This window comes from Aedes aegypti, chromosome 2, assembly GCF_002204515.2.
Source record: "Aedes aegypti strain LVP_AGWG chromosome 2, AaegL5.0 Primary Assembly, whole genome shotgun sequence".
In the NCBI taxonomy this organism is placed as follows: Eukaryota; Metazoa; Arthropoda; class Insecta; order Diptera; family Culicidae; genus Aedes; species Aedes aegypti.
In genome coordinates, this window is record NC_035108.1 from 177,928,188 (window position 1) to 177,953,847 (window position 25,660).

The 25,660-nt window shown below is 38.7% G+C and overlaps 2 protein-coding genes across 2 annotated transcripts in view; one reads left to right on the forward strand and one right to left on the reverse strand.

Annotated features, from left to right (window-relative positions):
• The window catches only part of LOC5571331, a 270,749-nt gene that overhangs the window by 116,562 nt on the left and 128,527 nt on the right, over positions 1-25,660 (forward strand). The gene's annotated exons all lie outside the window — the stretch shown is intronic.
• Positions 3,512-4,332, reverse strand: LOC5571328 (adult-specific cuticular protein ACP-20). The gene is made up of 2 exons (XM_001659560.2): positions 4,248-4,332; positions 3,512-4,185 (listed from the first exon to the last, which is right to left on the reverse strand). The coding sequence occupies exons 1-2, from the start codon at positions 4,254-4,256 to the stop codon at positions 3,754-3,756; spliced, it is 441 nt and encodes a 146-aa protein (XP_001659610.1). The 5' UTR covers positions 4,257-4,332; the 3' UTR covers positions 3,512-3,753.

Below are 25,660 nucleotides of genomic sequence, written 5' to 3' on the forward strand. Positions count from 1 at the left end.
AGTTTTCAAAAATGTAATTGACCACGTTAACGTTTTTGCTTTTATGACAAATTTAAACATTCAATTCAGCACGCGGAGAAATATTTTAACCTAATTTTTGAGTTTACCCAAAATAAAGTACACTGTAAGATCAAAGTACCCTTTAAAGGGCAAAATAGTACCCACACTCAGAAATAAATAAAGTCATTAATGCATAGCTTTCATGCAAAATGTAGGTTTGCCTTGGTTCATGCATAAAATTTCTAAAATGCGAGAAGACAGAGTCAACTTTAAGCAGTTTAGTTTAACAATTTGTCAGCCGTTTAAAAATGCATAGTTTTTATGCATTTTAACACTATTTTCGAGTCCACAAAAAGGCGTCGATAGGCGCGTGGTGTGCGCTCGGGCCTATCGATCTCAAGGCTCTTGGTTCGGTTCCAGGTTGCCACGAAAACTTTTTTTTTTTGTTTTCAAATACTGGTTTCATATGGCAAATTTATGAATTTCAATCCGATAGCTTCTCCACTTAGTGTTCTTACGAGCACTTCCACAGTTATTAACTGAAAGCTTTTTTTTTGCCAAAGATGCAATTTTCGCATTCGTATATCGTGTGGCAGGTACGATGGAACTCTATGCCCAGGGAAGCCAGGGAAATTTCCATTACGAAAACATCCTGAACCTTTCGGAAATCGAAACCAGACACCTTCAGCATGGCTTTGCTTTGTAGCCACGGACTCTTACCACTCGGCTAAAGAAGGCCCCGGAACAACCTCTTCAGCTAAAATCAATTTTTACTATAATCAACGTTTTGAGGTTTTGCCTATTATTGCGACTAGCTCAAATCAGTTTCAGGCAAACCAAAGCAAGAATTACTAAATGGACACTTAGTCGTTGTATGAAGCATAACAGCTATACAAGTGTTCGCTCACATACAATTCAAATGAAGAAATACAATCAGTTAACCTGCGGGGTATCTTTGATAGTGCGTCACCTACCACCACCAGGTATGCAATGCCCTACAAATGTTCGTTATTCATTCAATTTTGTTTGATTCATACTCCATTATTGAAGTTACCCCAAAACAGAAAACCAACTTTCGATTATATGAAAAATTATACATCCATTCAAAACAAATCTTTTCTCAATCTGTCGACTGCAATCGATAGCTAGGATGCCAGTACTTGTTTTAAAAATATAAATTATAATTTTTTGAAACAGCATGCATAAATTTTCAAGTTATCTTCGTCTTACGGTACCGTAAAACGGGGTAACTTTGATAGTGCGAGACTTTATATGCAGATATTAAAAAATTGTAAGATTTTAGCATTTTTGAAACGCTCACAAACAATCTGTTCTACGATCACTATTTGATGAAGTCATAATGAGCTCGTCACTTATTTTTGACAGCCTAGTTGTAGTAGAACATGAGTTCGGTCTCAAATCTCTTAGCGAAAACCATTTTTACAAACTGGGGTAATTTTTGTAATCTAAGTCAGAAATTTACATTTAGCGTTTAACGCCTATAGGTGTGCAATAGAGCTGTTCATATTTGAAAAAATGACTGCAAATCTAACGGTCAAGCAGTATTCGGAATTTCATGCCAAGAACAGAGTCTGGTCAAATTTTCAGCTCATTTGATAAAGATTTCGGTATGATTCAAGTAATAAATGTGTTTTTGGGCTTATTTCAAGGTTTGAAAAATCATAACTAACGTGTGGAACATCGAAAGCACTTGCGTTTACCACTATTTGAAAGCTTATTCTATTATGTTAAAGTTTGTCCAACACGCCGATAAGATTAAATTAAGTTTGAACATTGTTTGATCGTGATTTGTTCTCCTTAGTACCCAGAAATCACAGTTTTCTGAATATATATAGTATAAAAACATACATTGACATTAGGTTTTCAGGCCATAATTAACGACAATGGAAAGTACTAAATCTATGAATTCTTTAACCATTAACAGCATTCATGTTGCTTGAGGCAATAAATTACAACAAATGTCCAAAGATCGAACACCGCATCGCAACCTGATGATTGTTAAATCGCGCATGACACATGTACCGACGAGTGAATTATTTGAACAAGTTAGCATAGCTTTTTGTTTCCGAGTGATGACTGTTCTGATCGCATTTCATTGACGATTCAGAACGATTTGATAACAATCATCATCATCTCTTAGTCGAAGCAGTGCTAACGTGTTCATTTTTCACACAGCGGATTTACGAATGTGCTTCTAAATTTCTCATTTTTTACAATTTTTTTCGTTATATAAATTGTGACTTTTGACGGGATTGAGTTTTAGATATGAATAATCATCATGTTCTGGAAATTGAAAATCCGAAATTTTCATACAGTTATATTTTTCTGAAAGAACACTCCCCAAAAATAGTGTTTTCAAGAACCTCGAAGCACAAACCTCAACCAAACTATGTTAAAACATGCTACAATCGTAAAATTCTGTTCGACAAAAGTTCGTAGAACTAAATAGACTACTATGTAGAGGTATTTCCAATAATTTTAGTCGTTCCGTTGTGGTAGCTATGAATTTTCAAAGCTTGAAATTAGCCCAAAAACATATAATTGATTTGAAGCACATCTAAACTTTCTTCAAATGGACTGAAATTTTGACCAGAAGTTCATTTTGACATGAAAAATCAAAATATTGGTTGACTGGGAAATTTCCAGACATTTTTTAAACGAGAGCACGATGCGCAATGCTGAACTATGAATCGTTACGAGCATTTTAAGGCGTTCGTTGAGAATGGTTCGAGTATTTGTTATATGGCTTCAGTATATAGATACCTTAACAGAAAATCTGAGAAGATTGATGATTGAATTCTCAAAACATTTTCTGGATATATCAATGAGATAATTTCTACCAGTTTCGTTTGCGATTGTCTGTGAGAATCAGGAGCATTTCATTTTCTATATAAACATCAGGAAGGGTTTATTAAAAACTCGTGTAGAATTTCCTGGATACATCAAACAAAGAATGCTTTAACAAGAAATAGAGGAATATTTACGGAGGAATTCCTGAAGGTTTTCCCAAAAGAGTCTTTAGAAAAGCTTCTGAAACAATTCCTTTAGGAATTTTCATAAGAATACGGTGGGAGATTCTTGATGGAATCTAATGAATGGATTATGAAAAATGGTACCTATTTCCTTGGCAATCACTCAAAACCACAATCATTAAAAATCTATGCATGGTCTATCTCTGGTTGTGATAATCGCGATAATTACAACGTATATTACAACTCTAAAATCAAAATACCCAGAAACATACTACGCCAAAACTAATAACTTAGAAGGTATTGCGTAGCATGTTGCGTGGCACCGAAGGAAGCTACTTTAGAAAAAGTATTTCACAATAAACTGGGAATTTAATGGACCCTTATTAACACAATAATATCTAAAAGCTAACACCAGAATACCATTCCTCGTATGGCAATGGAGTTCACTAATTGTGATTAACACACGATATCTAGAACTTTCACAATTGCTTTAGGTACTAATCAAACATTCTCCGTAATTGATTTTCGATTCGCATTTTTATTGAGGGGCTTTTTAAACTTAAACAGTCGACAGCTGAAACAACAGATAGGAAGAAGCTGTTAATATTTCCAACGCACCAGTGCGCCGGATCGGCAGGCACGTTCTCGTTGAAGGAGTATTTGGTTTTCAGTCTCGAATAGTTACTCGTAAGGATAATATGGCTGGGTTCTGGATCGTCAACCATACTCATCACTATGCTGCACTGCCACCGGGCGGCACTCACAGATGGTGATGATTTTGGTTGTTGTAGCTGAAGGCATGATCATGTTCATAATCGCCGTGACCGCCTTCCTCATGATGGGCTCCACTGTATAGCTGCGGATGATGCCCGTGTCCTACCCGCTTGACGTGAGCTTCGAATCCCGAATGCTTGTCCGATTTGTACTCGACCACACGTTCCGTGCCGTCGGGTTCGTGCAGCGAGTATTGACCCTTAACTACATCGCCATCACGAATTTCCCAGTGACTCTTGTGGTCACCGGTCTTGTGATCCTGCACTCCGTACTCAAACTTGTACTTCGGGTGGGCATAGTAATCCCCGTGTTCTTCTTCACCTCCACCGTAACCACCTTCCTCTCCTAGACCAATTGCTTCACCACCGAAATATTGAGCTGAGACGGCTACTACGGCCACACTGACGATTAGAACAATCTGCCAACGAAGTAATGGTAAATTTTAGAACAAATCATAAACACCCCCAAAAACACACTCACTTTCAGCATTTTCGAATACTGCTCACTGACTGCACCAGAATCAAAACGATCGCAAACTGATAGGGTTTTCAGGCGGAAACCTAGTTTTTATACAGCAAACGAAACGGCAGCTCAACCTGTACGAACGATACAGTTTGCCTAACCGTGGGACCATACGCAGCCCGAAACAATAAAAGAGCATAACAGCTCAAACAAAAAAAAAAAGCACATACGCCTAATCTAAAGTTATGGAATCGCATTGATTCAACTGACGTTCGGTAAGTTGCAAATTCTTCTGCCCTGCATTGTGTGGTCATAACCACAGCAGTGCAGTGGATTCGACTCCAATAGTTTTGCCCCCTCTGGAGGGGCATGTGCGTGAGCATAATTTCGCACAGAATGTTTGCCAATCGGCTTTATGGGTGAGGTTGGTGCACACATTGATTTTTTTTGAGTAGAAGAAATAGCTGCTTTGATAGAGCCCATCAGCTTAACTAACCAGTTGTTCGTAGAATTATTTAATTAGTGTGTAAATTGAGAAATGTTAATCGATCATTAGTCGCTTCAGAGCACCTCGTGTTCTTTTTAAATTGGATAATAAAAACTATGATTGATATGATTTTCGCATGTGATAATTATGTCTGTACGATAAATTTGCAAACTTATTATGGTGAATGTTAAATTGACTGATTAAACGTTTTCTTTTCAATTTTGAATAATAATGAACAAAAATATGCTAGTATTTGTTGATTATTTGGAGTTAACCATTCAGATTTTCAATCAATCTTCAAATTCATTTATTTAGTTACATTAAAAAAGCTACATTAAAAATCTGGTCCGGTATCGATCGGCCGTCAACGAAACCGGCTTGATAACTCGCTTACTGTAGGTGACAGACGACGGAAGATGATCTGGGATAATACTTTATAGGACGCATTTAGAATGGTGATCGCTCGAAAGTTCTCACAATCTAACTTGCCTTTCTTGTAGATGGGGCATATTACCCCTTCCTTCCACTCCTCCAGTAGCTGTTCTGTTTATCAAATTGTGCCTATCAGCCGGTACAGACAAATGGCCAGCCTCACCGGGCCCATATTGATGAGTTCAGCTCCGATATCATCCTTACCAGCATTTTTATTGTTCTTGAGCTGGTGAATGGCATCCTTAACCTCTCCTAAAGGGGGGGTTGGTTGGTTTCCATCGCCCGCAGTACTGACGAAAGCATTTCCTCCGTTTTCCCGTCATTCCCTGCTTGTGCTCTCAGTGCCATTCAGATGTTCGTCGAAGTGCTGCTTCTACCTTTCGATCAATTCACGCTCGTCAGTCAAAATGTTCCCATCCTTATCCCTGCAGTGCACATCTTGGCTTGCGGCACGAAGCCATGGCGGATGCGTTGAGCTTCTGATAGAACTTAAGTGTTTCTTGAGACCGGCACAGCTGCTCCATCTTCTCGCACTCCGTCTCCTCTAGGCGGCGTTTTTTCTCCCGAAGGAGGCGGGTTTACTGTTGCCGTTTCGTCTATAACGTTCTACGTTCTGCCGGCTCCCTTGCTGCAGCATGACCGGTCGACTCCGCCCCACGTATCCGACATTGCTCTCAGCTGCATTGTTGATGGTTGCTTTCACCATTCTACAACAGACCTCAAGAGGGGCTTCATCCAGCTCACCCTCTTCCAGTAATGCAGCCTCGAGGTGCTGCGCGAATGCAGTTGCGACATCCGGTTAAGCCGTTAAGCGGCTCGGTCAGAGTCGATGTTAGCGCCTTAATATGTCCTGACGTCGATAATGTCAGAGAAGTGCCGTCCATCAATCAGTCGGTTTGTGATTCTGTCTGCTGTGGTGATCTCCGGGTGTATCGGAATGGAAGGTTGTGCTGGAAGTAGATGCTACAAATGGGGGTGGCGAAATTAATTAGTCGTAGGTCGTTTTCGTTCGTCAGCCGGTGGGCATTGAACCTTCCAATAGTCGGTCTGAACTCCTCCTCCTGGCCAACCTGAGCGTTTAGATCTCCTATGATGATTTTGACGTCGTGGCTTGGGCAGCTGTCGTACTCGCGTTTGAGCTGCGCGTAAAAACCGTCTGTTCTTCTGATGATGCTAAAGTGCTTCCAGAGTGAGGGCTATGCACTTTTATTATTGTTTATTGTATAATCATTTTCGATAATAATACAGTACAGACTAAATGGCTAACCTATATTCTTAATCCTAGTTTTAAACAGTTCTTCGACAAATTAAAATCAAACATTTCACAAACAGAGTTAAAATTCCTCAAACAAGAGGTGAGAGGGTTGTTGTATCCGTAGTTCGTTCTGTGCATAGGGATGGCAATAAGTGGTTCATAGCGCAGTCTACGACAAGGTACATTCAGCTGTACTTCTGCAAGAAGATCAGTGCAGTCGATTTTACCCGTCAGAATATCGTGTACAAGGCGTCTATGAAGTTTTAGCCTTCTAGCTGAGAGCAGCTCAAGGTCCACACGCTCACAGCGGGAAGAATAACCCGGTAAGATAACCGGGTCGTTCCAAAGGAGGCGCCGAAGAGCGAAGCGGATGAATGATTTTTGCACTCTTTCTGTCCGATTCACTTGAGACGTGTGATATGGTGCCCACACATGTACAGCGTATTCTAAAATACTGTGCACTAGGGCGCAGAACAAGGCTTTCAGTGCATATACGTCAGTGAACTGCGATGCATTTCTACGGGTGAATCCAAGCACGGAAAACGCCTTAGGTGTAACAGCGGAAATATGCTCATTGAAACGCAATTTAGAGTCAATAATTACTCCTAAATCCCGAATAGATTCAACACGCTCGAGAGTAGTTCCGGTTATAGCGTAAGCATAGTCAATTGAGGTAAGGCTGCGGCAAAACGAAATAACTTTACACTTGTTAATGTTGAGTATGGAGTTTATCACTCGAAAAATGTCAAGATCATCAGCAAACAATATTTTTTTAGACAAAAATCGTCGGCACAAGTCATTGATGAACAGCACAAAAATTAGTGGTCCCAGCACACTGCCTTGTGGTACCCCTGAAGGAATGCTGAAGGCAGTGGATCGAGAAGTGTTGATCCTGACGTAAGCTATTCTGTCAGTGAGGTAGGACAGAATCCAGTCTGTTAACCAATCTGGAAACCCCACGTGACGCAACTTTTCAACGGCATAACGATGGGGTACAGTGTCGAATGCTTTTGAGAAATCAACGTAGGTTGAGTCAATTTGTTATCGCTTCTCAACCTTACGAAACAGCATGTTTGTGTAGCATAGCAGGTTGGAAGTTGTTGATCAATGAGGTAGAAATCCATGTTGGTACTCAGAAATGACCGAGTTAGCAGCAGACAGCATTACTTTGTGTACCATGGACTCCAAGAGTTTTACGAGGCAACAGAGAATTGAGATTCCTCGATAATTATTCACATGACGAATGCTGATTTGTGAATGGGAATCATTGTAGCAGTTTTCCATAATTTCGGAAAGGTTTTCTCGCTAAGAGACCGATTGTAAGTATGGTCAACGGTGTTACTAAAGAAGTAGCACAGCTTTTCAACAGATGAGGAGGCTACCCATCCACTTCAGCACCTTTCGTGGCGTCCAAATTCAGTAAAGCATTCAACACTTCTCGATTGGAAATCTGGAAAGGCGGGATACGTATGTTGTACATTTGAACGTTGTGGAAGCAACCAGGGTAAACTAGAGGAGATGCTGTACTGTACACACTTTGGAAGTAGCTCGCAAAGAGGTTCGCTGCTTCTACGGATGTGGCGGCATGGCTCATCTTTTGGGCCTTCATATGCTTCCAGAACTTCGAAGGGTTTGTTTTGGCGAATAGCGGCAGATTTTCAAGGTATAATCGATATCTCGTGTCAAGAAGATCATTATAGGAGGATTCCACTTGACAAAGTGCATTCCTATTTTCCACGGTTTTATTAGAGAAATACCGCTTTCGTATCTTTCTCAGCCTGTTGCGCAAGTTTCGTAGCTGAGGGTTCCACCAAGGCTTTCTATCTACACCAAGACGTGGAATGGTTGATCGAAGTATTTCGTAGATTTTATCGTAAAACAAGCCGACACTTTCGTCGACGGGTAGCCCTAGTAGCTGGTGATTCCAATCGACCGAGAACAGTATGGAATTGAGCAAGGAGAGATCGCAACGTCGGAAGTCGAGATCGAAAATATCCGGTTCTGGTTCATCATGGCAGGTGACAGAGCAGCAAACATCGATTTGTAGAGCGAGCAACTGGCAGGAGCGGTAAGACCGGCTGCGACATTTCAGATATGTCTGAGAAGTTTGTAAACACCAAATCAAGAATTCGATTGTTTCGGTTTTCAATAGAATTAATCTGTACAAGCCCGCAGGACAAGATTGATTCGGTGAAGTCGATCTCTTGCTCGCTGGATGCATTTGAAGGCAGGTAACCGTTCACATCTTCATCAAAGTTCCACTGCAGATGAGGAAGATTGTAGTCACCAAAAAGCAGCATAACATCGTTACTTGCAGATGAGTCAACCACGCTCTGAACGGCCGCAGAGTGGGTGGAATACAGTCGTAATCGGAGGACAGTTCCGAGTTACTTATATCTGATCGGAGCCACGTTTCGGTAAGAACAACAATGTCGTACTCACAGCTTGATAATCGCAGATTCAGTTCGGTTGTTTTAGTTCGTAAGCTTCTTACGTTTTGGTAGTAAACGCAGAGGGATCTGCTATCGGATGATGCAGACACGTTGCAATTACCTCCTCGGTTATGCGTGATTGACACAACGTAAGGCAAAGCACTGGAAACAACGTTGGAATGAGCAGGTGCATTGTTCGTATTTTGAATATACTTCCCGATTATAGTGGCTTGGAAGACCGCATCTCCGATCCCGCACACAGGACCAGGACGACTAAAGATCGATGGCGGGAAGGGCTCGACTGTGGTGGGAGGATAAGGGGCTTCCATTGAGCAAACGTCTGTGCGTCCCGGTAACTGCATAATAGTCGAAGAGTGGTCGATGTTTGCAGCGGCACTGAAACCAATCAGTGGATCAGGAGCTGTAATGATTGAATTGATAGCGTACTTGCCTAGAGTAGGTGGTTGAAAGACCACCTGGCTTTCAGCACACATAGGGCCACATTATGCTGAAGTTGAACTGACACATTCTCTCATTAATCGGTCACCATCCAATCACGCGCCTGTTCATATCACCCATCACTATAAAAGCTGTTCCCTGCTGGAGTGTGTTGCCGCAGCTCCAGTAGATGGTATTTTTTTGACGTTGGATAACGTCTTACGGCTACATACTGGGGTACAATTTCGAAAAACTAAAAATCGCTCGCGTCACGAAAAGTGGTTAGATTTTGACTGTTAATAACTTACTAACGCCCGCATGGATTTTCAAGATTCTTGCGCCAATCGATTGTAAATCTTTCTACGAATCTACTGCAATAATGAAAACTATTGATTTTCATGACTGAACTATTGAAAAATAGGTAAATATCGAGGCATGTCTTATTTTTCATAGAAAAGCACATTTTTCTTGCTGTTATAAGGTTTTGACGTTTTGTAGTTTACATGTACCGTAATCCGGGGTAACATTGATCATTTTTTTGAGAATTTCTTAAATTTTTCATTTCACAATACAAATGTTACAAGTTTTATATTTTTTAAACAAGTACTGGCACCCACCGCTCCTAACTATATACTTTAATTTGTTTTTCGAAAGATTAAAGCATGCTTAAATAAATGTTTTAAGTGATTTTTTGATTCAGGTGATATGGGGTAACATTGATCACCCAAGTAAACAACGTTCGGTAATATTCAAAATGTCGTTACCTACTAAAATCATGTCCCCTGAAGCCAAAAATGAAGACCAAACTCTTACAAGTCATTTACTTTTTGAGTTATTTCAAAATTAAAAACAACTTGAACCGCGGAATACGCCTAAAAGTAGGCAATTTCCTAAGGAAAGTCTACATTCTTAATAGTAATTAGTTGATGTTCCCTAAATGAATAAACTTATAAAAGATTTGACAACGGAATCGTTTTCAGCGATGCCATATTTTGTAACAAACGTATTTTTCTTGATCACATAGTCTGGAAACCTCATGCGAGACATGAATTTTCGATAGTGTCAGTGAAAACGATAAAAATCATTGTTTCAAAAAGTTGATAAATTTACGCATGAACTAAACGCAATTTTAGCAAAAACCTTAATTTACATAAGCTTATGGATATAAGAAAGAGAAGCACCATTCATGATTCGAAAATGTTTCATCAATAAATATTTATTTCAACTTTTAACCAGATGAGTCATTCCGATCAATGTTACCCCGCTGATCAATGTTACCCCGGATTACGGTACCGTGATTTCGGGTGAAATTGATCATTTTTCATGGTTTTTCTTGTCTGTTTTCAATTACATATGTTCAAAATGCCAAACAACTGAATGCAGGAAAACAAGTACGACGGTCAACTTCTTTGACTCATGTGCCAAAATTTTCTAACAAATGTGTTTTACGTTGGATAACATTCCTCGTACAATTCCAAAAAACGAAAAATTGAGCATGTAATGAAAATGGTCAGGATGGACCGCCATTTATCGATAGATTTTCAATATTTATCAATCGATCGGAAAATTACCTACGCGTTGATTCAAATGGAGAACACTAATGATTATTAGCAACAAACTATTGAAAAATCGTAAAATGTTGACCCCTTTCTTATCTAACCAATTACGTTCTAGCACATTTTTAGTTTCCGCTTCCCACTACACGGAGCCAAAAATTACGTACGAATTCTATTAGAGAACGCTTGTGAATTGCTTTCTTGACTGGGTTTCCCTCTTTTATAAGATTCTTTTGAAACACAAAACGTCCGAATAATCACAAGAAATTCTTCTCGTTGTTATTAGCGATCTTATAAATATCTCTCTTTGCTTAAATTCAAAGAGCGATTCTCTTAACGTTCAACGCTCCGTCATCGTGATCATCGTCATCATCGAAACTTTAAAAGCAGTTTTTCTGTTCAAAACTGAAAATTATTCGATGAAAATGTGTTCACTTTGTTTCGGTTGGAGAATAGAATACAGTGAACACATTTTCCTGTAAATTTTCTTGATTTTGAACGAAAAAAAACTGCCTTTGAAAATCCCGAAATCAATGACGGATCCTGCCTCCTTAATACATAATAATCCTAAAGAATTCCATAATTGAAATCCATGATCTTTCATAAGAGTATCTTATGATATTATACTCATTTGTATTATGAACGCAATGATCGATGGAACTTCACAAGTTTCTTATGAGTCTCATTAGCTGCTTCTTATGTCTTTATTCCATAAGAAATTCGTATGAAATTCCTACGTTTTGATAGGAAGTTGACTCTTTTTTACAAGTGTTACTAATCATTGTCATACGCACACTTATGAATCTCTATCAGTAATATTATTCACTGAGGAAATGGAACGTATGAGGTACATAAGATTTTCTTATGGATTTTCATTCGAGAATCTTATAATATCCCATAAAAGACTTATGAAACAATACTCATAACATAAACAGATATAATTTTATAAGAAACTCTTTTTGGTAATAATATGCATTGATCGTTGGCTTTCATAAGACAATCTAATGAAGTACGATTTTTGTAAAAAAAAATCATGCCTAAATCTTATGAATTACGAGGAGCGATGTCAATAACATAATATTATAAATAGATATTCATAAGTGTGCGTATGACAATGATTAGTAACACTTGTGAAAAAACTTTCTATCAAAAAACACGAAGGAGTTTCATACGAATTTCTAATGGAATAAAGACATAAGAAGCAGCTAATGGGACTCATAAGAAAAACTTGTGAACTTCCATCGATCATTGCGTTCATAATACAAAAGAGTGTAATATCATAAGATACTCTTACGAAGGATTATAGATTTCAATTATGGAATTCTTTAGGACTATTATGTATTTAGAGAATCGCTCTTTGAATTTAATAAAAGAGAGATTTTCATAAGATCTCTAATGACATCGACAAGAACTTCTTGTGATTACCGGACGTTATGTGTTTCATAAGAATCATTCATTATGAAAGAGGGAAACCAATTCAAGAAAGCAATTCACAAGCGTTCTCTTATGAAATTCGTACGTAATTTTTGGCTCCGTGTAGAGGGAAGCGGAAACCAAAAATGTACGAGGATCTAACGTTCAACCGTAATATTTGTATCAAGAGCAAAAGTTACCGCTCATGCTTCTTCTTCCGTCGGCTGGTTCTATTGTTGAAGTGTTAATCGAACCAAACAAACAATAACACAAAATGCCCATTATAGGCCAGAATTGACATGTAACAAATAGTGTGGAAATTGATTAGATTTTTAGCAGTAGAAATCTTTCATAGGTTCGTGACGGTCTCAAACCAGGAAATAGAAGAAACTAACGTTATCCAACGTGAGTTTGGCGGTCGTATCTCGGAAACAACCTCTTACTTTTTTTATCTAGGAGTTAAAAAAATCTTCTAAAGACTGGCCTGTTGTGTGTATTGTTCATGCACATGCCAGTATACAGATTTGGCACTGTGTGGGATTCACTTGAGTGCCTACCCACTAAAAAAAAAGTAAGAGGTTGTTTCCGAGATACGACCGCCAAACTCACGTTGGATAACGTTAGTTTCTTCTATTTCCTGGTTTGAGACCGTCACGAACCTATGAAAGATTTCTACTGCTAAAAATCTAATCAATTTCCACACTATTTGTTACATGTCAATTCTGGCCTATAATGGGCATTTTGTGTTATTGTTTGTTTGGTTCGATTAACACTTCAACAATAGAACCAGCCGACGGAAGAAGAAGCATGAGCGGTAACTTTTGCTCTTGATACAAATATTACGGTTGAACGTTAGATCCTCGTACATTTTTGGTTTCCGCTTCCCTCTACACGGAGCCAAAAATTACGTACGAATTTCATAAGAGAACGCTTGTGAATTGCTTTCTTGAATTGGTTTCCCTCTTTCATAATGAATGATTCTTATGAAACACATAACGTCCGGTAATCACAAGAAGTTCTTGTCGATGTCATTAGAGATCTTATGAAAATCTCTCTTTTATTAAATTCAAAGAGCGATTCTCTAAATACATAATAGTCCTAAAGAATTCCATAATTGAAATCTATAATCCTTCGTAAGAGTATCTTATGATATTACACTCTTTTGTATTATGAACGCAATGATCGATGGAAGTTCACAAGTTTTTCTTATGAGTCCCATTAGCTGCTTCTTATGTCTTTATTCCATTAGAAATTCGTATGAAACTCCTTCGTGTTTTTTGATAGAAAGTTTTTTCACAAGTGTTACTAATCATTGTCATACGCACACTTATGAATATCTATTTATAATATTATGTTATTGACATCGCTCCTCGTAATTCATAAGATTTAGGCATGATTTTTTTTTACAAAAATCGTACTTCATTAGATTGTCTTATGAAAGCCAACGATCAATGCATATTATTACCAAAAAGAGTTTCTTATAAAATTATATCTGTTTATGTTATGAGTATTGTTTCATAAGTCTTTTATGGGATATTATAAGATTCTCGAATGAAAATCCATAAGAAAATCTTATGTACCTCATACGTTCCATTTCCTCAGTGAATAATATTACTGATAGAGATTCATAAGTGTGCGTATGACAATGATTAGTAACACTTGTAAAAAAGAGTCAACTTCCTATCAAAACGTAGGAATTTCATACGAATTTCTTATGGAATAAAGACATAAGAAGCAGCTAATGAGACTCATAAGAAACTTGTGAAGTTCCATCGATCATTGCGTTCATAATACAAATGAGTATAATATCATAAGATACTCTTATGAAAGATCATGGATTTCAATTATGGAATTCTTTAGGATTATTATGTATTAAGGAGGCAGGATCCGTCATTGATTTCGGGATTTTCAAAGGCAGTTTTTTTCGTTCAAAATCAAGAAAATTTACAGGAAAATGTGTTCACTGTATTCTATTCTCCAACCGAAACAAAGTGAACACATTTTCATCGAATAATTTTCAGTTTTGAACAGAAAAACTGCTTTTAAAGTTTCGATGATGACGATGATCACGATGACGGAGCGTTGAACGTTAAGAGAATCGCTCTTTGAATTTAAGCAAAGAGAGATATTTATAAGATCGCTAATAACAACGAGAAGAATTTCTTGTGATTATTCGGACGTTTTGTGTTTCAAAAGAATCTTATAAAAGAGGGAAACCCAGTCAAGAAAGCAATTCACAAGCGTTCTCTAATAGAATTCGTACGTAATTTTTGGCTCCGTGTAGTGGGAAGCGGAAACTAAAAATGTGCTAGAACGTAATTGGTTAGATAAGAAAGGGGTCAACATTTTACGATTTTTCAATAGTTTGTTGCTAATAATCATTAGTGTTCTCCATTTGAATCAACGCGTAGGTAATTTTCCGATCGATTGATAAATATTGAAAATCTATCGATAAATGGCGGTCCATCCTGACCATTTTTCATTACATGCTCAATTTTTCGTTTTTTGGAATTGTACGAGGAATGTTATCCAACGTAAAACACATTTGTTAGAAAATTTTGGCACATGAGTCAAAGAAGTTGACCGTCGTACTTGTTTTCCTGCATTCAGTTGTTTGGCATTTTGAACATATGTAATTGAAAACAGACAAGAAAAACCATGAAAAATGATCAATTTCACCCGAAATCACGGTACCGTAATCCGGGGTAACATTGATCAGCGGGGTAACATTGATCGGAATGACTCATCTGGTTAAAAGTTGAAATAAATATTTATTGATGAAACATTTTCGAATCATGAATGGTGCTTCTCTTTCTTATATCCATAAGCTTATGTAAATTAAAGTTTTTGCTAAAATTGCGTTTAGTTCATGCGTAAATTTATCAACTTTTTGAAACAATGATTTTTATCGTTTTCACTGACACTATCGAAAATTCATGTCTCGCATGAGGTTTCCAGACTATGTGATCAAGAAAAATACGTTTGTTACAAAATATGGCATCGCTGAAAACGATTCCGTTGTCAAATCTTTTATAAGTTTATTCATTTAGGGAACATCAACTAATTACTATTAAGAATGTAGACTTTCCTTAGGAAATTGCCTACTTTTAGGCGTATTCCGCGGTTCAAGTTGTTTTTAATTTTGAAATAACTCAAAAAGTAAATGACTTGTAAGAGTTTGGTCTTCATTTTTGGCTTCAGGGGACATGATTTTAGTAGGTAACGACATTTTGAATATTACCGAACGTTGTTTACTTGGGTGATCAATGTTACCCCATATCACCTGAATCAAAAAATCACTTAAAACATTTATTTAAGCATGCTTTAATCTTTCGAAAAACAAATTAAAGTATATAGTTAGGAGCGGTGGGTGCCAGTACTTGTTTAAAAAATATAAAACTTGTAACATTTGTATTGTGAAATGAAAAATTTAAGAAATTCTCAAAAAAATGATCAATGTTACCCCGGATTACGGTACATGTAAACTACAAAACGTCAAAACCTTATAACAGCAAGAAAAATGTGCTTTTCTATGAAAAATAAGACATGCCTCGATATTTACCTATTTTTCAATAGTTCAGTCATGAAAATCAATAGTTTTCATTATTGCAGTAGATTCGTAGAAAGATTTACAATCGATTGGCGCAAGAATCTTGAAAATCCATGCGGGCGTTAGTAAGTTATTAACAGTCAAAATCTAACCACTTTTCGTGACGCGAGCGATTTTTAGTTTTTCGAAATTGTACCCCAGTATGTAGCCGTAAGACGTTATCCAACGTCAAAACTCTCCTAGGATTCCTTTCACCTGACTTCCCCTCCGGCACCACCTTGCAGTATTACTTCGAAGGAGAGGTGTTATGTGCTGTTTGCACCGCTTCGTTACTTTTCGGCGTATTCTATTTTTGCCATGCTGAGCCCTTTGGCTCCTGTTAGTAGTTAGTAACTCATTTTCGCCATTTAGCGACCCATATCAAGACATTTGCCCATCATGCTAAGCCCTTTGGCTCCTGTTAGTAGCTAGTTACGCTCTCATTACCGCCATTTAGCGACCCGTATTAAAACACCCGACGGTGGATCAAGCCTACCTACCGACTGGGTGCCGAGGTCGGTTCGGCGATTCCGGTTGGTGACTGACTTCCGGTTCACCGGCGCCTCAACGACCCAGAACCAGTACTACGTCGCGTTCTACTCGGTCTAGTATCCCCGGCGGTGGATCTAGCCTACTCCGGTCGCGCCGCGTGCGCCATTTAGCGCTCTATCATCTCGCGCTCTACTCGAATGGTCCCCGACGGCGAATCCATCCTACTCCGACAGAGAGTTCCCCGACGTAGGAAGATCCCCCGAAACCGACCGGGAGCCATTTAGCTCTCCAACATTTGTGCGCGGCTCGGGCAGTATACGACCGGGCTACGAAACCCGACCCGAGTTGTCGCCGCGCGCACTTGCTTGTTCCTCCCTCCACTTCCGCTGAAGCAATGACATTATTTTCGTCACCGCCATATGCACCGCGTTCCACATCACCTCATCGCTACACATTCTATCCACTACGTTGACTACGGTTACGTCAGCACCACAAACCGCTGTCATTTCGCTACGTTCCGCAGCAAAACGTGGACACTCGAAAATGACGTGTTCCGGCGACTCCTCTACGACTGGGCACTCAGCGCAGAGCGGCAACTCTGCGTGGCCGAACCTGTGCAGATATTTCTTGAAGCAGCCGTGACCTGACAAGTATTGCGTCAAGTGGAAAATGACTTCTCCATGGGATCTGCTCACCCATTTCGCCAGATTTGGAATAAGACGATAAGTCCACCTTCCCTTCTCAGCGGTATCCCACTCGCGTTGCCATTTCACCATCGTGTCGGCTCGGGCAATCTTCCGGGCTCCTCTGGTACTACTAGCTTCGTAGCACTCCTTATCCTCTTCCAAAACGTAGCCGATAGGGGTCATTCCGGCAATCACGCATACTGCCTCCGAAGATATGGTTCGGTAGGCACTCGCTACCCGCATGGCCATCAGCCTATACGTGCTGCTAAGCTTGACTCGGTTTCTCTTCGTCTTCATTTCGGTTCCCCACGCTGGACTAGCGTACCTCAGGATCGACGTAGCCACGCTAGACAATAGCCTCCGCTTACTGCTGCAAATCGCCGAGTTATTCGGCATGATCCTGGACAGCGCCGTGGCTGCCCTCGCTGCTTTCTCGCACGCGTAATCGACATGCCAGTTGAAGTTCAGCCGATCGTCGATCATTACGCCGAGGTGTTTTAGCTCCCGCTTTGAGGCTATGGTGTGTTCTCCCACTGTAATCTCAGCCTTCTGCACCACTTTTTGGTTGCTGATAAGCAACAGCTCCGTTTTTTGGTGGGCTATCACCAGTTTCTTCTCGTACATCCAGTTATCGACTGCGTCCACTGCTTCTGTAGCGAGAACGCCTGACGCCTGTTGGCAGCCTAAGCGTCAGCACTCCGTCGTACATAGCATTCCACAACGTTGGACCCAGGATAGAGCCCTGTGGAACTCATGCATTTACCGACCTCGTCTTCTGTCCTTCGCTAGTGCTGTAGCTCAAGACCCGGTTTTCGAAGTAGCTTCCTAGTATCTTGCACAGATAATCCGGAACCTTCATTTTATGTAACGCCACAGCAATGGCTTCCCAGCTTGCACTGTTAACCCGCAAAGTGCCGGGACGAACCTAAAATTTTCAAAATGCTCGTTCTCGGCAATGCTCCAACCGATTTTCGAGATTTTTGGCTTTTAGTGAAGGGGAATAGTTGTACTAACTTTCAGCGTTGGTGCCGCCCCGCCAAAACCCTCCCCGTTTTTGGGAGATGCAAATATGTCTGTGTTTTTTCCAATTTTTTTCGCTGAGCTGACCAAATAGCTCTGGTTCTTAAATGGATTCGTCGCTCAGTTACCTAAATCTTATCAGAGAGGTGCCGTTCAGTGAGGAGATGGTTACAGACATCTCGGGAATAACTTGGCTCCGATGGTAAGTAACCTGGTTCTCCGGAAAATCCGGAATATTCGTGAAAATGGTCAATTCGTGAAAGTCATCCTAGACAGCTGCGGTTTTTTGCCAATTCATCAGAATTCATTGACAAAGAACGTAATAGATGATCGGAATTATTTATCGACATGAGTGGCCACTTTAACGGCCTCCGGAAGATCTGGAACATCCGTAAAAATGTCCATGTCGTGAAAACTATCCTAGACCACCGGGATTTTTTCCAATGGTATCAGAATTGATAATTATGAAATATAATGGATGATTTGGACTATTCATGGACATATGTGGCCACTTTAATGGCATCCGTAAGATCCGAAACATCCGTAAAAATGGTCATTTCGTGAAAACTATCCTAGACCACCGAGATTTTTTCCAATGATATCAAAATTCATAATTATGGAATATAATGGATAATTTGGACTGTTCATGGACATGTGTGGCCACTATAATGGCATCCAGAAGATCCGGAACATGGGGTCATGCACAAATTACGTCACGCTCTGAGGGGGGGAGGGGGTCAAGCCTAATGTGACAAGCCTTACAAACAATTCGGAGGACTCATAAAAAACGTGATAAAGGGGGGGAGGGGGTCAAAAAAGTTGAAATTTTGATATTTCATGGACATGTGTGGCCAATATAATGGCCTCCGGAAAATCCGAAACATTCGTAAAAATGGTCATTTCGTGAAAACTATCCTAGACCACCGGGATTTTTTCCAATGGTATCGTAATTTATAATTACAAAACATAACGAATATATATTTGTCATGGACATAAGTGGACACCAGAAAGGCCTCCGGAAGATCCGAAACATTCGTAAATATTTTCATTTCGTGAAAACCATCCTAGACCAGCGCGATTTTTACCAATTATATCAGAATTCATAAATATAGAACATAATAGATGATTTGAATCATTCATGGACATAAGTGATCACTATAGTAGCATACGGAAGATCCGGATAATCCGTAAAAATGGTCATTTCGTGAACATCATCCCAAACTTCAAAGTTTTTTTTATCGATATCAGAACTGATAATAATAGAACAAAATGGATGATTTAGTAGATTATTTATGGAAAAAAGAGGCCACTATAATGTCCTCCGGAAATTCCGAAACATCCGTTCAAAAAGGTAATGTCGTGAAAAATATCCTAGACTACCACGATTTGTTCCAATGATATCATCATTTATAATTGTATAACCTAACGGATGATTTATATTGTTAAAAAGGTCATTTCGTGAAAATTATTCTAGACCATCGCGATTTTGTCCAATGATATCAGAATTGATAATTATAGAATAGAATGGATGATTTGGATTGTTCATGGACATATGTGACCACTATAACGGCCTCCGGGAGATCCGGAACATCCGCAAAAATGGTAATTTCTTGAAAATAATACAGGTCGGACTAGATTATCCAGAGACCCGATTATCCGGTGACTCGATTATCCGGAATTTTGGACTCGATTATCCGGAATATATTTTTTCAATTTTAGTGCATAATTTTGCGATAATTAAGTATTGCAATAAACAATATGAATGATTTAGCTTTAGCCGTTTTGGACGTAGGTAAGAAAAGGGGGTTGGAAAAAAGGTTTTTATTTTGTGTATGCCGGTCAAAAATTTATTTTTCATCTCAAGACCTCTAATATTCCTAGATATAATATCTTTTTTTCTAGTAATTCGATTTTTCTGAGGATCCGGTTATCCGAAGTGAAAAAAAAAAAAGATATTCCGGATAATCAAGTCCGACCTGTATTAGAAAACCTCGATTTTTTCCAAACGTATCAGAATTTATAAATTTAGAACATACATTTAGAAAACCATCCGTTTTGATTATTCCTGGACATAAGTGGCCATTATAATGACCTCCGGAACATCCGTAAATATGGTCATCTCGTGAAAATCATTCTAGACCAACGCATATTTTTCCAATAATATCTGAATTCATAGTTATAGAACTCAAATGAATATTTGAATTGGTCAAGTGGATAAGTGACCACTATGATAGCCTCCAAATGATCCGGAACATCCGTGAATATGGTTATTTTGAGAAACCGCGAACCGCGTTTTATTTTTTCAAAGGTCATTATTGTAGATCATAACAGATGACTTGAATAGTTCATGAACATAGGTGGCCACTATAATGCCCTCCGGGAAATCCGTTATGTTGATAATTTAAATCGTAAATATAGATAAGTTTTGGCTTTGATGGGCTCCGGAACATCCGTAAAAATGACAATTTTGTAAAAATTGATCGATTTTTTAGAGATATTCGAATTATTAACTATGGACCGTTGCACGAGTTCACTATCTGACGTTTGAGCGGTGCCGTGTTATTTATGTGACCATGGCAACGAGTGAATTCGGCACCGCTCAAACGTCAAATTAGTGAACTCGTGCATTGGTCCATAGCACATAATGAATTACAAGTCGGACTCGATTATCCGGGGACTCGATTATCCGGGGACTCGATTATTTGGGATTCGATTATCCGGAATTTGATTTTTGATGTTCCTGTTTTTTAATGTTTATGCATAAATCTGAGATAATTTGGTATTGCAATATACAACATGAATGGTTTTGCAGTTTTGAACGTATTTAAGAACAGGGGGTTTGAAAAAGTGGTTTTTGTGTATGCTGGTAAAAAAATGTTTTTCTTGTAAAGATCTTTTCTTTTCCCAGAAATAAATTCTGACTACGCCACCGCATCATATAAATAAAACAACAAAAAAGATAATATTTATGTTCTTTTATCGAAGATTTCAATTTTTTTCTTAGTGATTCGATTATCCGAAGGATTCGATTATCCGGAGTGAAAAAAATCGATACTCCGGATAATCGAGTCCGACCTGTATTTGAATTGTTTACAAACATACATAGCCACTATAATGTCCTACGGGAGATCCGGAACAGCTGTAAATAAAATGATCATTTTATAAAAAATATTCTGGACCACCGTTCTTGAACATAGCGATTTTTCCAAAGATATCAGAAATCATAATAACCATATAACGGGTGATTTGCATTATGTATTCATGGGCATAAGTGGCATCTATGGTGTGGAAAAAAGCAACCACTATAATAACCTCCGGAAGGAACATCAGTATAAAAAGGTCATGTCGTGAAAACCATCCTAGACCACCACGATTTTTTCCAATGATATCATCATTTATAATTGTATAACCTAACGGATGATTTATATTGTTCATGGATATTAGTGACCACTGTAGGGGCATCCGAAACATCCATAAAAATGGCCATTTCGTGAAAATCATCCAAAACCATCGCGATGTCTCCGAACATATCTGAAATCATGATAATAGCACAAAGGGATGGTTTTGACTGTTTATGGATATATGCGCCCTCTATAACATCCACTGGACAATCGCGATTTTTTTGTATCCTTCCAAAAAATCATAACATATTTCAAATAGATCAGGAATCATTATGATAGTATTTACCAGATGGTTTGAATTTTTAATGGACAACGGAAGCAACTATAACGCCCTTCAATAGATCAGAGTAACTAGAAAAAATGATTATCTCTTAAGATGTATGCAATAAAATTAAAGTCAGAATGTCTAGGGTGATTTTTACGAGATTACCATTTTCACGAATGTTCCGGATCTTCCAGCTGTCATCTCAGCGGCCACTTATGTCCATGAACAATATAAGTCATCAGTTAGGTTCTAAAATTTTAAATTATGATTTTATTGGAAAAAAATCTTGGTAGCCTGGAATGATTTAAATGAAATTACCATTTTTACGGACGTTCCGGATCTTCCGGATGCCATTATAGTGACAACTTATGTCCATACACAATATATATCATGCATTTGTTCTATATTCATGAATTCTGATATCATTGGGAAAATCATGGTAATCTAGGATAATTTTCACGAAAATACCATGTTTACGGATGTTCCGAATTTTCCACAACAGTAACTACTTCTATCCATGAACAATATAAATCATTCGTTAGATTATACAATCATAAATTATGAAATCATTTAAACAAACATGGAAGATTTTCACAAAATGAACGTTTCTACAGATGTTTCGCATGCCACTATAGTGGCCACTTATGTCCATGAATGATCCAAATCATCCATTTTGTTCTATAATTTTAATTCTAATATCAATGGAAAAAATCGAGGTGTTCTAGGATGATTTTCACGAAACAACCATTTTTATGGATGTTCCGGATCTTCCGTAGGCCATTATAGTGGCCACTTATGTCTATGAACAGTCCAAACAATTTATTATATTCTATAATTATGAATTTTGATATCATTGAAAAAATCCCGGTGGTCTAGGATGGTTTTCACGAAATGACCATTTTTACGGATGTTTCGGATCTTCCGGAGGCCATTATAGTGGCCACCTATGTCCATGAACAATCCAAATCATCCATTGTATTCTATAATTATGAATTCTGATATAATTGGAAAAAATCCCGGTGGTCTAGGATAGTTTTCACGAAATGACCATTTTTACGGATGTTCCGGATCTTCCGGAGGCCTCTCTGGTGACCACTTATGTCCATGACAAACATATATCATTCGTTATGTTTTGTAATTATAAATTACGATACCATTGGAAAAAAATGCGTTGGTCTAGGATGATTTTCATGAGATGACCATTTTTACGAATGTTCCGGATCTTCCGGAGGCCATTATAGTGGCCACATATGTCCATGAACAGTCCAAATCATCCATTATATTTCATAATTATCAATTCTGATATCATTGAAAAAAATCCCGTTCGACTAGGATAGTTTTCACGAAATGACCATTTTTACGGTGTTCCAGATCTTCCGGAGGCAGTTAAAGTGGCCACTCATGTCGATAAACAATTCCGATCATCTATTACGTTCTTTGTCAATGAATTCTGATAAATTTGCAAAAAAACCGCAGCTGTCTAGGATGACTTTCACGAATTGACCATTTTCACGAATATTCCGGATTTTCCGGAGAACTAGGTTACTTACCATCGGAGCCAAGTTATTCCCGAGATGTCTGTAACCATCTCCTCACTGAACGGCACCTCTCTGATAAGATTTAGGTAACTGAGCGACGAATCCATTTAAGAACCAGAGCTATTTGGTTAGCTCAGCGAAAAAATTTGGAAAAAAACACAGACATATTTGCATCTCCCAAAAACGGGGAGGGTTTTGGCGGGGCGGCACCAACGCTGAAAGTTAGTACAACTATTCCCCTTCACTAAAAGCCAAAAATCTCGAAAATCGGTTGGAGCATTGCCGAGAACGAGCATTTTGAAAATTTTAGGTTCGTCCCGGCACTTTGCGGGTTAAAGGCGTTTCTCACATCTATCGTCACGACAGCACAGTAACGGTTACCTCTTCGTTTTTTGTCCTTGCTTTGTCGGCTGTGTCATTCACTGTTTTGATGGCATCTACCGTTGACCTTCCTTTCCGGAATCCAAACTGCCACTCCGACAGTCCACGCTCTCCCTCAGTGAACGCCATCAGTCTATTGAGGATGATCCTCTCTAACAGCTTTCCGAGTGTGTCGAGCAAACATATTGGCCGAAACGAGCCTGGTTCACCGGGGGGCTTACCCGGTTTCGGTAGCAGAACCAGTTTTTGCCTTTTCCACTGTGCTGGGAAATGTCCCTCATCTAAGCAGATCTGGAGTGATGTCCGGATCATATCTGGGTTGGCCGTGATAGCTGCTTTCAACGCTACGTTGGGGACCCAGCCAACAAATTTGTTCACATAACTGAGATTCAAATTAGTAAAGTGAACGCTTATTTGGAAATAAAAGATTGTTTAAAATGCACAGATTCTCTCTATGTGAACATAAGTGGAGGCCATATATGTACATTCCAGAAAATGCAGTGCGGGAAATACAACATCAGACGAGTTCGTTTGGTGCTTTATATGATTTCGTATATAATAGTATTTTGCACTTTATATGACTTAGTTTTAACAAACAAACAAAAAATAAAAAGGCAAAACGAGTAGAGGCAAGTCTCCACGCAAAGATCTTCAGATCGATAATCATATAGGCTACCACTGTTCCGTTCAGCCACTGTTGAATGACACGGAAATCTGGCAAATATAAATCCAATATAGCTCATCTGCAGATATGTACGTGTCCCCATCTATACTGCCACCCATGTTCAAAAGAAGTTCTCTTAGATACATTTCGTAAATCCATCAATTAGCTAGAAAAATATTAGTAATTATAATTATTACCCAACCAAAAAATGTGTTCACATAACAGATTTAGCTTATTCGGTAACACCAAATTGTTGAAAATGCAAGGATTTCCTCTACTCGCACAAATATGGAGGCCATATAGGGTAATTCGGTGTAATATGCCCCAACGGGGCAACACGATTAACCTCATTTCCACATGGTTGAGGCTTTTCACACGTAAATATTATTACATATCTTCATATATGTTCTTTAAGAAGTTTTAACAGTCAATATACATTCCCAAAAATAAAAGCGAAATTCAGGATTATAGATTAAAATTTTGCGTCCGATAAGCAAGCCTCATTGTGAATGAAGTCCATACTTTATTATTGTAATTATTACAAAAACTTTCACCGGAAGACGACTGCTAATGGATTCTTTTAAGCTTAGAAGGTGTTGGAAATCTCTTCGAAAACATTTCTACACTGTCGTGCAACTTGTTTCTACGGGAGAAGCATACTGCAAGGTTTGTTTTGGAACGTCATTATTTGTATCGTTCATAAAAAAACGTCTTGTACTCTATTCAGAAGCTATTTAACACGAAAAAAAATTGGGGTGGGTAATGTCTGTTACATTACCGCGGGGTTCACGTAGAACTACTATGGACACAACTTCGATCAATTATGGGTCAGACTCTTACAACAGTGCGGTAGCTTTTTGCAGATGATAAATATAATGTTTTATGATAAATGATAGGTGCTGTGATTGTGAGTATTCAATTACGTTATGGTTTAAGGGGGATCTGTCATTTGGTTTGGAAGCTTTTTCAGAGTTTCGGATTTCAAAGTAAAATACTTCAAAAAGGATTTGAGTTGATTATGATGTTTGAATGAGAGTGAAGTTCGAGTATAAGTGTAGTGAAGGATTATTAATAATTTGTCATGTGTATGAATTTGCAAGTGTACTAGTCTTGTATTTTTATTGATCGGATGAAATTTTTCAGTAATTGACTCTTTATGGACTCATTTTGGTGATCCTGAAAAGGACCGTTTGTCGTTCTGTGGTTCCGAGAACCAGTGTTTCGTGTTCCAGGAATGATCCAGTGATGTTCCAGATGATTGAGTTTGTTTGTTTCGTTGTCGCTTGCTTGCGTTGTTTGGTTGGATGATCGGTTCCGGTCCTGGCTCCAGCTGTAGTTCGTCAAACTTCTCCAGTAGATTAAATGTTAGATAGCTCGGGTGC